The sequence below is a fragment of the Prionailurus bengalensis genome, chromosome E2 (genome assembly GCF_016509475.1).
Source record: "Prionailurus bengalensis isolate Pbe53 chromosome E2, Fcat_Pben_1.1_paternal_pri, whole genome shotgun sequence".
Classification (NCBI taxonomy): Eukaryota; Metazoa; Chordata; class Mammalia; order Carnivora; family Felidae; genus Prionailurus; species Prionailurus bengalensis.
This window is the reverse complement of record NC_057352.1, coordinates 60,173,081-60,185,942: the sequence shown is the minus strand read 5'-3', so window position 1 is coordinate 60,185,942 and position 12,862 is coordinate 60,173,081. Positions and strand designations below refer to the sequence as shown.

The following is a 12,862-nucleotide window of genomic DNA, read 5'->3' as shown; positions in this document are numbered from 1 at the left end:
CCTAATTCAGGGCTCACGCAGAGGTGCGGGCAGAATTTATATGCAGGTCTAGACGTGTCCCCTTCTCGGACACTCTTCTGTCACAGTCTTCTCCCTCACTCAGCGCTGTCATATTTTACCAGATCTCAGGCTCGTCAGGGCGGTAGGACTGAGGAGTGCTGTCTGAGCTGTGGCTGCTGCTTTTTCTGATGAGGACTGGGCCCAGGGGACATGAAGCACACCTGGTACCAATCCCTTTTTCTAAGTGTAGACCTTTCTTTAGTTTCTTTTGGTCGTGTTCAGTTTATTGGTTTTTATACTTTGTTCGGAGTTACGGTTCTCAGTAAGAAGGTTGGTCCAAATACTCTGTCCTTACCGAACGTAGAACCAAATGTTGTGGTAAATATGGGCCACGTAGTGCAGGGAGGACTGATTCTCTCTAAGGAGGTGTGGCTGGGAAGGAGGGTTTTACAGTAATGGTGACATTTGTCCTTACAAAGAACGAGGTTCTGTGTGGAGGAGAAACCGATGAGATGATGAGATAAGAGGGTCGTTTGAGAACGTTAAGTGGGGTGATCATGAGGCATCCTGGCCCTGAGTGGGTGCTGAGGAACAAAGCCAGGCGCCCTGGGCATCTGGAGCTCGCCCCCCCCCGCCCCCCCCCTCCCCCCATCATCAAGCGGCTCCTAGGGGCAGATACCATTTACCTGTTGATGGAGGATCTGCTGTATCTGTTGTAGGAGGTCAGTCTGGAATTTCTTGGCCTCTGTGTCTTTTCTGTTCAATCCAGTTGAGCCGCTTCTGGCCTGACCTTTCCCTGCATGGCTAACCATAGGGGTCTGGTCTCTGACTCTCTGAGCACCTCTGTTTTGCTGTTAATAGGCATCCAGTCAAGACTCACTAAATGGGATTTGTGGCTTCTATAGAAATAAAACCCAAGGGCGTGTTTTACTGATACCTTCTGGACCTTTGATACACTCTTCTTCTCATCCAGATGCTTCTTGCTCATTTCCAGCTTGTTTCAGTGCTTGTCCTTTCCCGTCCTGGACGCCTGCATGCTCTGTAACCTAACTCCTGCCGTGGCCAGTATCTCCCGGGGGTCATCAAGCAACCATTTTAACGTGCTGACCGCTCTGAACGGTTCGTCTCAGCAGGTGAATGTTATATTGGGAACCAAAATGGTCCTTGTGGCACAGCTTACCTGTTACTGCCAGACACTGAGACGGTTTCTCAGAGAAAACCCCAATATTTAAACATCGTTGTGGCCCAAACACACATGCACAGTGACCGTAGCGTGTATAGGATGCACCTGATGTCAGAAGTCTGAAGGCACAGACAGCCTGCGGTGGGTGCCTCACCTGTCGCCCTTCCGGGGGCGGCTGAGTGCACACGAGGGGGGACGACGACCGCTGCTCCCCGTTTTCGATCCCACACAGGTCACACGACTTAAGTTTTTCCAGAAGTGGGGGGGTGCTGTCTTCCTGAACGCATTGTTTTAGATTCCCACGCAGTGTTGCCTTGGAGTTTACGAAGATTGGGTGTTCCCGGGAGGCCGTGCCCTTTAAACTCCCGCTTGTAAAAGTGCGTCTGTGTGCTCCCTCGAGGTCGGTCGCCTGTTGCTCCTTCTAGCTTCGCGCCTTTCTCCAGCGACCGCTGAGTTCTTTCACTCCCCTCCCGCACCTTGGGTTTGCCACCTGTTCCCGGGAGAAGACACCAAGCCTGCTGGCACTGCGTTTCAGGTGCAGTCAGACTAGGAGGCCGGGGGTGTGGCCGTTCAGACGGAAGCCCTGGTGCCACGCCTGCACAAAATTGTGCTGTTTGTTGAGCACCTGCAGTGTGACAGGCTCCATTAGAGCCACTGTCTAGGTCCTCGCTGCCGCCGAGGGTGCGGATCGGGCACTACTTTAACCTGCTGTGCAGGTGTGTGTGGCTGGAGATCCCATCTTTAGCAGCTGGGGCTCTTGGCTTGGGACCCAGGCTGAGTCTGCACTGCAGAGCCTCCCTGGCGGGGCTTCCGGACGCCAGGAGCCGTTCGTACCTGACCCGCCCCCTTAGGTTCTAGTTCATTGGCCTGCAGTGGGAGCCCTGGGATCCGAATTTGTAAGAGCTGCTCCAGTGTGCAGGGCGAGGGCTGGGCGGGCTGTTAGAGGCTGGCCTGCTCTGCAGGCTGCTGGCGGGGCTTGGCCTTACGGTCACTTTGCCGGGACCCCTCTAGCCGAGAGCTTGGTTTGGTACCTTTCACTGAGATTTTGAGCAGTCATCTTTTTTTTGTCTCTCATTTTTAATGAGTACAGCTGCAGGGTAAGACATTTTAAAAAGGAACGTTTTTATGTGGAAAACAGTTTCTGGTTAGCATTGGCTTTCACTTGGCCTAAGTCAGCAAATAGCTTTCACTATTAAACTATCTACTTTCTTTTTCTGGTTTTGAGAGACGCATAATTACTATTTTAGTAAAATGCTTACAAATCACTTTGCTTTTTGATTTTATGTATTTTTTCCCATTGAGTTAGGAGTATTTAGCAGATGGTATTCTTTCCGGTGTGGAGGTGAGCTGCTTGGAAGATAGACTGGAAATCAATGACTCGGTGTGTAGAGCCTGTGGAACTAACTCACGCCTGTCCCCGAGGGCCCGGCCCTGCTGCCCCTTGGCGTTAGGAAGCTTCAGGCGTGAAGGCCTTTCTGCCTCGGGGCTCCACACTTCTGTTCCCGTGCCCAGAAGGCCCTTCCTCCGCTTGGTGTGGCTCCTTCTCCAGTTCGGCCTCAGCCCCGGGGTTCGCGTCCTCCCTTGGAATTGGCTTAGGTGTTGCCTGGTCTGTCTCCCATGCCCGGTCCCCTGGCAGCGTCCGCCCCGCCTGTCATGGCCCCTCAGCGCCTCTGAGAGTAGGAGACAGCCTTTCGGGGGTGAGCTGCGGGGTTTGGTTTTCAGAAGCTGCTTCTGTTTTACTGCTATGTTCCCGTCCTGTAGGAGGTTAACTTACGCTGAGACTTCGTGGCTTCTAACTCGTTTCTAGTTCTGAGAGTAACCGTTCTTTGCAGAAAAACTGGGAAACAGAAAAATGTTTTTAAAAAATCGCCCAAAGATGATAAACACTACAGCATTATGGTACATTTTTCTTCTTTCTTTAATGCCTGTGTGCGTGCACCCTTGACAAGTTATGCATTCCTGTGCCTTTTGTTTTCTGAAGTTATTTTTTAAAGACTGCATAATATTTAACCATGTAGATCTGTATTTACACGTGTAGATATTAACCTTGCTGGGTATTTGTTATTTATATATGTATTTTTTGCTCGTTATTTATTTATTTTTGAGGATTTTATTTGGGTATTTGTTTATTTTAAGTTTATTTCTTTATTTTGAGAGCACATGCAAGTGTGACAGGGGTAGAGAGAGCGTGAGAGAGAGGAGCCCAAGCAGGCTCTGTGCCGTCAGTGCAGAGCCCGACGTGGGGCTCCATCCCGTGAACCGAGTGAACTACGAGATCACGACCTGGGCCGAAATCAAGAGTCGGACGCTCAACCAACGGAGCCCCCCGGAGAGGTTTTATTTTTATGGGACGCCTGGGTGGCTCCATCCATTGAGCATCCATCTGTTTCTGCTGAGGTCACGATCCCAGGGTCATGGGATCAAGCCCCCCCGCATTGGGCCCCTCGCCGAGCATGGAACTTGCTTAAGATTCTCTCTCCCTGTGCCCCTCCCTGCTCACTCACACTCTCAAAAAAAAAAGAATTTATTTTTATGTGATCTCTACACCCCGTGTGTGGCTTGAACTCAGAATCCTGAGGTCAAGAGTCACACCACCCGCTGTGCAAGGCACCCCTTTTCTGCTCTTCTAAAGCTAAGACAGACTTCCTCGCACACAGACCTATGACTGTGTCACCGACTGTGTTCTTAGGAGAGGGAACTCCCAGAGGGATTGGTAGATCTGGAGGTCCTGTCCCGGTGTGATGCATGATGGCTACATCCACTGACTGGGGGCTGAGTTTGCTCCCATCGTAACAGTGGGAGCATTGGCCCTGAAGAGCATGTCACGGAGCTGTCGTTCAGGCGACACATAATCGTGTCAGCTGTCACGTGCTAGTTGTAGAGCACGTGGTCACTTGTCATGGAGAAGTCCGGTTTTGAAAAGCGGCACGCGTGTTTGCAGAAGGGAGGCCCCCGATTCCAACGCAGGGGCACAGGGACCGGTGGCCGTCTGGAGCCCGTCCCCGGGTACCGCGGGCACAGACGGTGGAGTGGATTTGCCCTTGGGGAGAATCAGCCTCACGGAAGAGGTTTTCTTCCCGCCAGGACCTCCGAGGTGTCTCTTCCGGGTGTTCTCACAGAGCTGGTCTCTGCCAGGGCACTTGTGCCGCTGGCTTCCCGCTTCCCAACCGGACCGGCCGCCTCAGTGACGGTAGCAGCGGACATTATGTTGCATATTGACTGTTTGCCCAGCCGCTACTTGAAATTCTCACAAAACCCCAGTGAGGTAGGCACCGTTAATCCCCACTTGGCACCTGGGGAGACTGGACCTGAGCGAGTTGGATCTTGGCCGCCGTCACAGCCAGCAGGGGCTGCTGGAACCAGTGCTGTGGCCTCCGCGAGAGGGCTCTGCTGTCCCCGGGTGTGACCCGCACTGGGACTGCCCCCTACTGGTCCACTGACCTTGGGGAGAGTCGTGATGGGCACCGTTCGCCTCTGCTGTTCAAGAGAAGGGTGGAGCAGATTGGGGTGGATACAAGCAGATTGCATCCACGGTAAGAACGGTGTAAAGGGTGCTCATAATTCTAGTCGTTTCCGTTCCTTTATTCTCCGTGGCCTCTTGCCGTGTGTCACATCTCAGGCATTCCACGCACACCTGCGTTTTAAGCTGGAGTCCCGTCTTCACCACCCCTTCACGGCACAGCCTGGCTCACCGGCCTCTCGTTTATGGCTCTGTACACGCGCGTCATCATCACCTACTTTCCAGCCCCACGGTACGAGCACCGAATCGCTGTGTCTTGCTACTGCGAGTGTCACTGCCGTGGAGGACCTTGTAGAGAAGCAGTTTTGAGTGTGCTCGCGTGCAACTGAGGGCCAAGTTGGGAACTTCCAACTTCATGGTGAGGGAAGGCCATCGTCTTTTGTAGGAGTTCCCCAGGAGGGTCTCCGGGAGGTCTCACCGTCAAAGACCACTGCCTTCTGGAGAAAGGGGGCTCTCTGTCGCCTGCTGCAGCCCCTTCAGTGTCTTACCCTGGTGACTAAAGATTCGTTTACATTACAGCACAACTAGGACACCGAGCCTTCAGTTTCTCCACATACTAACGACCGCTTTACTGGGTTTTTCCGAGAAGCTCCCTCCCTCCCTGCCATGTCGAACATTTGAGTGCTTGCTGCGGGCCCTGCCCTCTGCCCGGCTTTGTCTTGTCCGATGACTTTGAATGATCTTTAATGAAATCGATTTTTTAAAAATTAAAACTCTCTTCTGAAAGTTGTGGTTCCGGTCCATGAATATTAAAGTGAGTTTTCAACACCACGTTTCAGGCCACCTGTGTTCTGCAGGGTCGGTCTCGTCGGAGGCCGGCGCCGAGGAAACCCTTGAGACCAGGGAGCATGTGCACCGGCAGGAGCCGCGCCACCAGCCCGTGTGCGCCCTTTGGCATCTCCGTCCCTCCCTCTCGGAAGGGGATGGGGGGGTTCACGTGATGTGGTCTGTGCGGTGCTGGGGTTCCTCTTTACAGCCCACCTGGGGAGGTTGTTGGGCCTTTGGGTGTTCTGACCATCCTGAAATACTCTGGTGGCATCAGCATCGCATGAGAGAAATGCAGAGGCTCGGGCCCCACCTGACCTTCTGAGTCACAGCTTGAGTTTCAGACGCCAGAAGCATTTTGCACGTGGAAGTTTGGGGACAGGGGCCTCGTCTCTGTTTAGGCGGCGGTGCCGGTGGGAGGCTGGCGCCCAGAGCCGGGGCCTTGGCCCATTACCAGGGCCACATCTTGCCCGGAGGAGTCCCCGGGCAGACCGTGTGCCTCAGGCCGCTAACAGGCCCCGGAGTCCGGTTTCATTCACACGTACGGCCCTGGCGGCCCTTGATTAGACCTGGCAAAATACCCGGGCGACTGTGTGGTACAGAGCTTAGCATGCGGACCTGCCCTTTGAACTAGAGGTGCTTTTTTGGCTCGGTTCATCCTGCTTTTGTTAAGACTGGAGGAGGCGGCCCTGTTTCAGGAGTCCTTGTCAAGTGTCTGGGCTGCGTCGGGTGCTGTGTGAAACGCAGAGGACATGGCAGTGAATGGGACACATGGGAAGTCCCTCCTTCGCTGAGCTGTGACAGGTCCTCACCGAGAGGTGTAGATGTGACAGCAGCGAGGGGGCGGGGGCACCCTAGGCCCCTCCCCGGTAGCCACAGCAGGCTGAGCGGAGGGGAGGAGCGGGTGATGCCACGGTCCCCTGTCGGTTGTGGCGGGGGGCTGTCTGGGTGGGACGTGAGGAGCCGGTCCAGGAGCTCAGCGAGTGAGGGGCCTCGTGGAAAGGGCCGAGGCTTGTGCGTGGAGAGTGCTTCTCGTGGCTCCTGTGGCCGCAGCAGGAGGCAACATTTGGAACCGATCAGGTCTTTATTCTCGTGTCCATCAGGCTCATGACTGGGGCTCCACTTGTGAGCGTGAGTCAGAGAGCATCTGAGTTGAGCTGCGGAGGTCACATGGGGCAAATTAACTTCACCAAAAATAACCCAAACACAGCATTTCTGGGAAATGCAGGCGAAGAGAGCTTTCAATGTAAACAAAAGAGCAAATTCAAGATAAAGGCCTGGTTGGAAAAAGTGAACATTTGGAAAACTAGGAAGAAACGTTCTGAAAGCACAGGGAGGCAAACAAAGATTTCTTTTCCGCTGGTTATGATTTTACAGTTTTCTTTCTTGTGTTTATATTGTTGGCGGGCGTGGTTGCTTATGTTGGTGGTTGGCGTTCCGGGGTAACTCCTGGGCTCTCCCCCTCCCGTCCCCCTCCCGCTGGGGCCGTGGTGCACAGACCCACCCCATCAGCTCACCCAGCCACCCGCCCACGGAAGGAGCTTTGTCTTCTGCCTGGGTGTCCTCCTCCTGCTTCTTCCTGCTCCTCCTCCCCCTCCTCCTGCTTCTGTTCCTCCTCCTCCTCCTCCTCCTCCTCCTCCTCCTCCTCGCAAGGGCTGACCAGACAACCGGCCTACCGTGCTTCGGACTCTGGCTGCGGTGCCTGGCATGACCAGGGTCCTGGCCCCCCTCTGGACATGCTGATGGGACAGGGGGTGGGCACACGTGTCCTTGCCAGGCCCAGAGGTTAGCGCACACCGGGGTTGAGACCCCCGGGCCCAGGTGCCCGAAGCTGTGCTCGCAGAGGCATCCCGGCTGTGGTGCTGTTGTCCCGTCCCTGCCCCTGCCCCTGCCCCTTCCCCACAGAGGCTGAGTCTGGAGGCCACCTTTCTCTTTGTGGCTGTTGAGGATGCTTTAGGGTGGGTGGTGGTGTGTGTGCGGGGTCTCGGTGTGTGTGTCCGCCTGTGCAGGAGAGGTTCGTCACCAACCAGCCGGCAAGGTTGGCGCCTCTGGTTGGTCGTTCGGACGGCTGAGCCTCCCTGTCATCAGGACGAGGACTTGATGCACTTAGCAGGGTAGCCCAGGGGACGTGGAGGCGCACTCGCATCAGGCCAGATCGCACACAAGCTGTTGTGCATTGGGTTTATCCTAAGAGTTAAAAGGATAACCTCCTGAGTTGCTTCCCAAAGTAATATTTGCTGTTTGGAACTAAAAACCTTGCTCTGCAAATAATTTTTTAACTGTTGGTTCTGTTATCTTATTCAATATGAAAGAAGTTCCTTTCTAGAATATTCAGACCAATGGATGAAACTTTGCCAAATCTAAGGGAAATAATCCAATTTAGTTAAATCACAAATAAAAGCAATTTAAAATTTTAACGGTCTTGATAACATCTTGGTAAGTGTTACCAAAAGACTTGGCTCTTTGGAGGAGTACTGGGTAGTCAGGATTTATTTCCGTGAGTTCCGTGAACTTTCAAATGAACTAGACTGTGCAGGGTTGCTTTTCTTGCGTGGCGTCTCCCGTGTGCGTGGGGAGGCCTCCTGCAGGGGCTTCGGCAGCCCGCCGGGCACACGGCCATGTGGCGTCCACTGTCCTGCGGGCGTGGTGGCATCTCCGTCCTGTCCTGGTGGCTCTCTGCCTGCGGTGGGCTCACAGTGTCCTCCGGTGGGCGCCCCCTGGCCTCCCGCTGGTGAAGCCAACTAATGAAACGAGGGGCCGGCGACTCCAGGGGAGGATGGGGACCAGGGGTCCTGCTCCTCTTCTCCCCCAAACCTCCCCCTGCCCTGTGTGTGGAGCATAGTGTTTCTCACCCTTTAAAACGCACACCTCTCTTGATAAACTTGAAAATGTCAACTTTATTATCCTTTGAGATTTTGACACGTCCTAAATTGTGACTCTGAACAAGTCAAGTACTAGTCACCTCCTCTTCCGAATCCTACAAGTACTACGTGTGTTTTGGCTGTAAATTTTCAGGTACTGACACTCGTTACAGGGTGGGGGCGGGGGGATAGTTCTTGTCCCCGCCCCAGGTGCCCAGGGTCCCCTCCTGCCTCCGGCACATTCGCACAGAGCCCCCTCCCCGCGGGCAGGGGCTGGAGGGGAGGGGAAGCCCGAGCTCAGTTCCCTGCGGAGCTGCCGCCACGGTGCCCACGGTGCCACGGCCGCCTGTGCGCCTGCCGTCCTTCGTCTGGTCGGGTCTCTATCCACAGCTGCTTCAGAGGCTTTCTGTTTTCACTCCTACAGGCGCCGCGGCTGTGAGTGCCGCCCCCCCCCCCGGCCCCCCATACTTTTCTCAGGAGTAGGTGCTTTGTGCAAGTAATTCCTAGAAGTAGGATCGTAATGTGATGCTAGAGTACGTGCCCCACAGAGATCCAGTCGTATTTCCTTCTTTACTGTTCTGTTCAGAGTATTTTATCATTTACTCAAGATTTTACGGGACAGAGTTGAGTCCTGCTGTGTAATTAATTTTACAGGGAGCTGTATGACTTGAAGAAATAAAATACAAGGTTCTACTCAGGTAGAGGTGTGTAATTCATGAAGCGTGGCTGACGTGGTTCCCGGGCAGGCGACTGAACCGCTGGCACAGGCCCAAGCTCCCACGTGTACTTGCAGGTGCCCAGGCTGCCGCTGCATCGCAGCGGTGCGTGGGACACGGGCAGCGTCTTCTTTCGCGGGAAGTGCTTGTTAGTGGTGTTTTCAAGAAGCTTTATATCCGTCTCCTCTAGAAGGTGTACGTATGTGTGCTTTTATATATATGCTTTGTATACGCTTTTGAAACTACAGTGAACATAAATGACTTTCAGGTAACAGTGAACAGTCATTCCGCGTGAACCAAATGGGAGAAAATATGACTTCTTTGTCCTCCCAGGTAACTCCAAGAACCGAGGCTCCCGTCAGCAGCGTGAGTAATAGTTTGGAGAACGCACTACACACATCAGCACATTCCACGGAGGAGTCGCTGCCCAAGAGGACTGTGGGGAAACACTCCAAAGGTGAGTCTATGTCTGCGAGGGGCCCAAGGAAGAAGGCGCCCTGGAGTGTGCAAAACAGATCTGTGTGATGGGGTCTGGTTAAATACTTTCTCCTCTTTTGTAAACATCTTAGTTAAGGTGCATTGTTTTTCTAAATTCTCTAAGCAACATACGAACATATGTATCTTGGCTGTAAAAATCTCAAATATTGATGTTTATTAAGGGGAAAAATGAAAGTTGCTGCACCCTCCTCCCTGCCCCCACACCAAAACAAGTCCTAAATCGTAGAGCAGCACTACCCTATAGAACTTTCTACAGAGATCATGTACCATTCTCCGTCCGCACTCCCTCAGTGGCCACCAGCCTCATGTGCCTTTTGAGCACTTGAAATGTGCCTCATGCAACCGAGGACCTGAAAGTTCATCATTCATTTATTATTATTACTATTTTTAAAAAATTTTTAACCTTTATTGATTTTTGAGACAGAGAGAGCATGAATGGGGGAGGTTCAGAGAGAGAGGGAGACAGAATCTGAAACAGGCTCCAGGCTCTGAGCCGTCAGCACAGAGCCCGACGTGGGGCTTGAACTCACGGACTGTGAAATCATGACCTGAGCCGAAGTCAGACATTCAACCGACTGAGCCATCCAGGCACCCCTATTATTATTATTTTTGATGTTTACTCATTTTTGAGCGCTAGAGAGAGAGAGAGAGAGAGAGACAGTGTGAGTGGGGGAGGGTCAGAGAGACTGGGAGACCCAGAATCCAAAGCAGGCTCCAGGCTCCGAGCCGTCGGCACAGAGCCCGACGTGGGGCTCGAACCCACGAACCGTGAGATCATGACCTGAGCCAAAGTCAGATGCTTAACCAACTGAGCCAGGCGCCCCCCGAAAGTTTATCTTTATTTCATTTCCATTGCAACCGCAATGGCTCAGTGTGGAGAGCGGCTGCTATATTGGACAGCGCCATTCTGGAGAGGACAGAGGGCACGTCTCAGACGAAGCTGAGTGTCCTTGGTTCCTGCACTAGCTGGACAGTCCCAGAGTTGCGCTTACTATACATTTGGCAGGCTGAGTGGCGGTGTGGGGACTTATAGGAGGCGAGTGAGGTGATGTGTAGGACGGGGACTTGTGATGAAGAGGCCCAGGACACTTAAGGCCACCTGCTGCTTCCCTCACTCGCCTTTTTCCCCTTTTGTTTGTATCTCAGGCACAGTGTTCCTCACGGATGTTTAATAAATCGGGTTTTTTTGTTTTTTTTTTTTTTTAATGTTTATTTATTTTCAGAAGGGGGAGGGACAGAGAGAGGGGGACAGAGAATCCCAAGCAGGCTCTGCACTGTCAGCACAGAGCCCCATGTGGGGCTTGAACCCACGAATTGGGAGATCGTGACTGGAGCCGAAATCACGAGTTGGACATTCAACCAACTGGGCCACCCAGGTACCCCAGTAAATACTTTGTTTTTAAAATAAAACCCTCAAGGGCGCCTGGGTGGCCCAGTTGGTTGACGCTGCGACTTTATCTGAGGTTACGATTTAACGGTTCTTGAGTTCAAGTCCCGCATCAGGCTTTGCGCTAACAGCACGGAGCCTGCTTAGGATTCTCTGTCTCCCTCTCTGACCCTACCCTGCTCATGCGTTCTCTCTCGCAAAATAAATAAACATTAAAAAAATTTTTTTAACAAAAAAATAAAATAAAGCCCCATTCTGACCAAATCACAAGAGCCACCCATCCCTAACTTAGGTCATACGTGCCAGAAATAGCCACGTCCTAACTGCTCTGCCATGTTTATGTGTGTAGATAGGTTCAGGTGTTAAAGCAGCGTGTCCTCATAGCAGCCCTGGGAGCACGGTCCGCTCCTGGATGAGGCTGTTGTTCTGAAGACGCAGCAGGGCCTTGCCTCCAGGGTGGATAGTTGTCACTCAGTTGTAAGGACTTTTCCCTCCAGAACTGCTCTCATCCTTTTTCCTTGTACGTGTCGTCCTGGGAGAAGTGCCTTCCGATGAGGTGGTGTTTCCTTTGTCCCTCCGCTGTCCAGCGTGGCCCTGTGCCCTGCACCGTCCCAATACAGAGGGATGGCTTCTTCTTTCCCATTGTGCTTTTTCCTTGAGGCATAATTATCAAGACCCCTCATTCCTGTTTTTTAAATATAATTGGAAGATCTATGCTCCCTGGCCTTCCCTTGTCCGCGTGCTGTGGCGCACAGAGAGCCCACGGATGAGCGAGTGTTAGCATTGGTGGAGTGAAGCATGTAAGGCCTGGCATGTAAGGCCTGGCATGTAAGCCAGGCCTCCTTGGCTGTCCACTGCATTCTCCATTCGGGGGTCCTACGTAATATGTTTCTTCTGCCCAGAAATTGGGGGACAGTGAGGTTGGTTTTCACAGTCACACTTCTTGTGACGCTCCTGGCAAAACCCGAAGTCAGTGTGTTGTTACTGTAGGGTTTTCTTGCTGTCTTTTCTGCATTCTACTTGTGTTTTGACTTTTCTCTACTTCCTTGGAAGTCCCTAGCGATAAAAGAGGTCAGACTTTCACGTCTGTTTTGTATGAAAGTTCAGAGGCAGCTGGAAACTGACTGCGGTCCCCAGATCGTGTTCAGGGTGGTGGTCTGCAAAGTCGGTGTTGAGAGTGATCGTGTCCTTTTTCCCCGTGCCCCGTATCGTGAAGACCTTCAAGTACCGGGGTAGGGAGCACAGGACAGCAGTTTGCACATGTGCCTTCAGCAGTGGGTAGTGGGCCACATGTTCCTGATGGGGCCTTGAATTGCTCGGGGCTGCCATGCGTTTCCCCCAAACCCACACATCGCAGTTCATTGTTACCGAGACTTAGGGAAACAGTTCTAAAGTACAAGGTGAGATTGGAATTACTTTTAATGATACTCTCGGTGAAAGAAGTCCTGTAACTTGGTTCTCTTGGTTGGAATAATTATTTTAAAAAATTATCCTTGTATGAGGCTGAACATCACAGTAAACTTAATTACACTGCAGGCCATTTGCCAGAGGTTCTAAAACCTGGTCTCAAGACCCCTTTGCATTCTTAAACTTAAGGATTCCAAAGAGTTTTTGTTTACGTAGTCTATACATATAGGTATTTATCATATTATAAGTTAAAACTGGGATTTTTTAAATGATTGTTATTTTTTTTTTACTTAAATAGATGCTTTGTGTTGGGTGCCCCTGAGGATTTTGTGTTTGTCCCGTAGCAACATTATGACGGAAGCAAACGTAAAATTTGAACTCCAAAAGTCTCATCCTTTTGGCGACACAAAACCCGCCGCAGAGAATTAGAGCAGGAATTCTAATAAGCAGCGTGATAATAAAACCCAAATTCTAAAACACCAGTAGTAGGTTACTGTTTTGGGGCTGCACTGGGGACTCAAAGGT

General features: G+C 52.2%; 1 protein-coding gene across 5 annotated transcripts in view; it reads left to right on the top strand.

Annotated features, from left to right (window-relative positions):
* ZCCHC14 (zinc finger CCHC-type containing 14) overlaps nucleotides 1-12,862 on the top strand; it is a 57,988-nt gene that overhangs the window by 14,036 nt on the left and 31,090 nt on the right. For all 5 annotated transcript variants that reach the window (XR_006300208.1, XM_043599836.1, XM_043599838.1 and 2 more), the window contains exon 2: nucleotides 9,379-9,502. Coding sequence is in view for 4 of the 5 variants with exons in the window: in XM_043599836.1 (XP_043455771.1) it covers nucleotides 9,379-9,502 (124 nt within the window). In the remaining variant the exon portion in view is untranslated. The remainder of the gene's footprint in view (nucleotides 1-9,378; nucleotides 9,503-12,862) is intronic.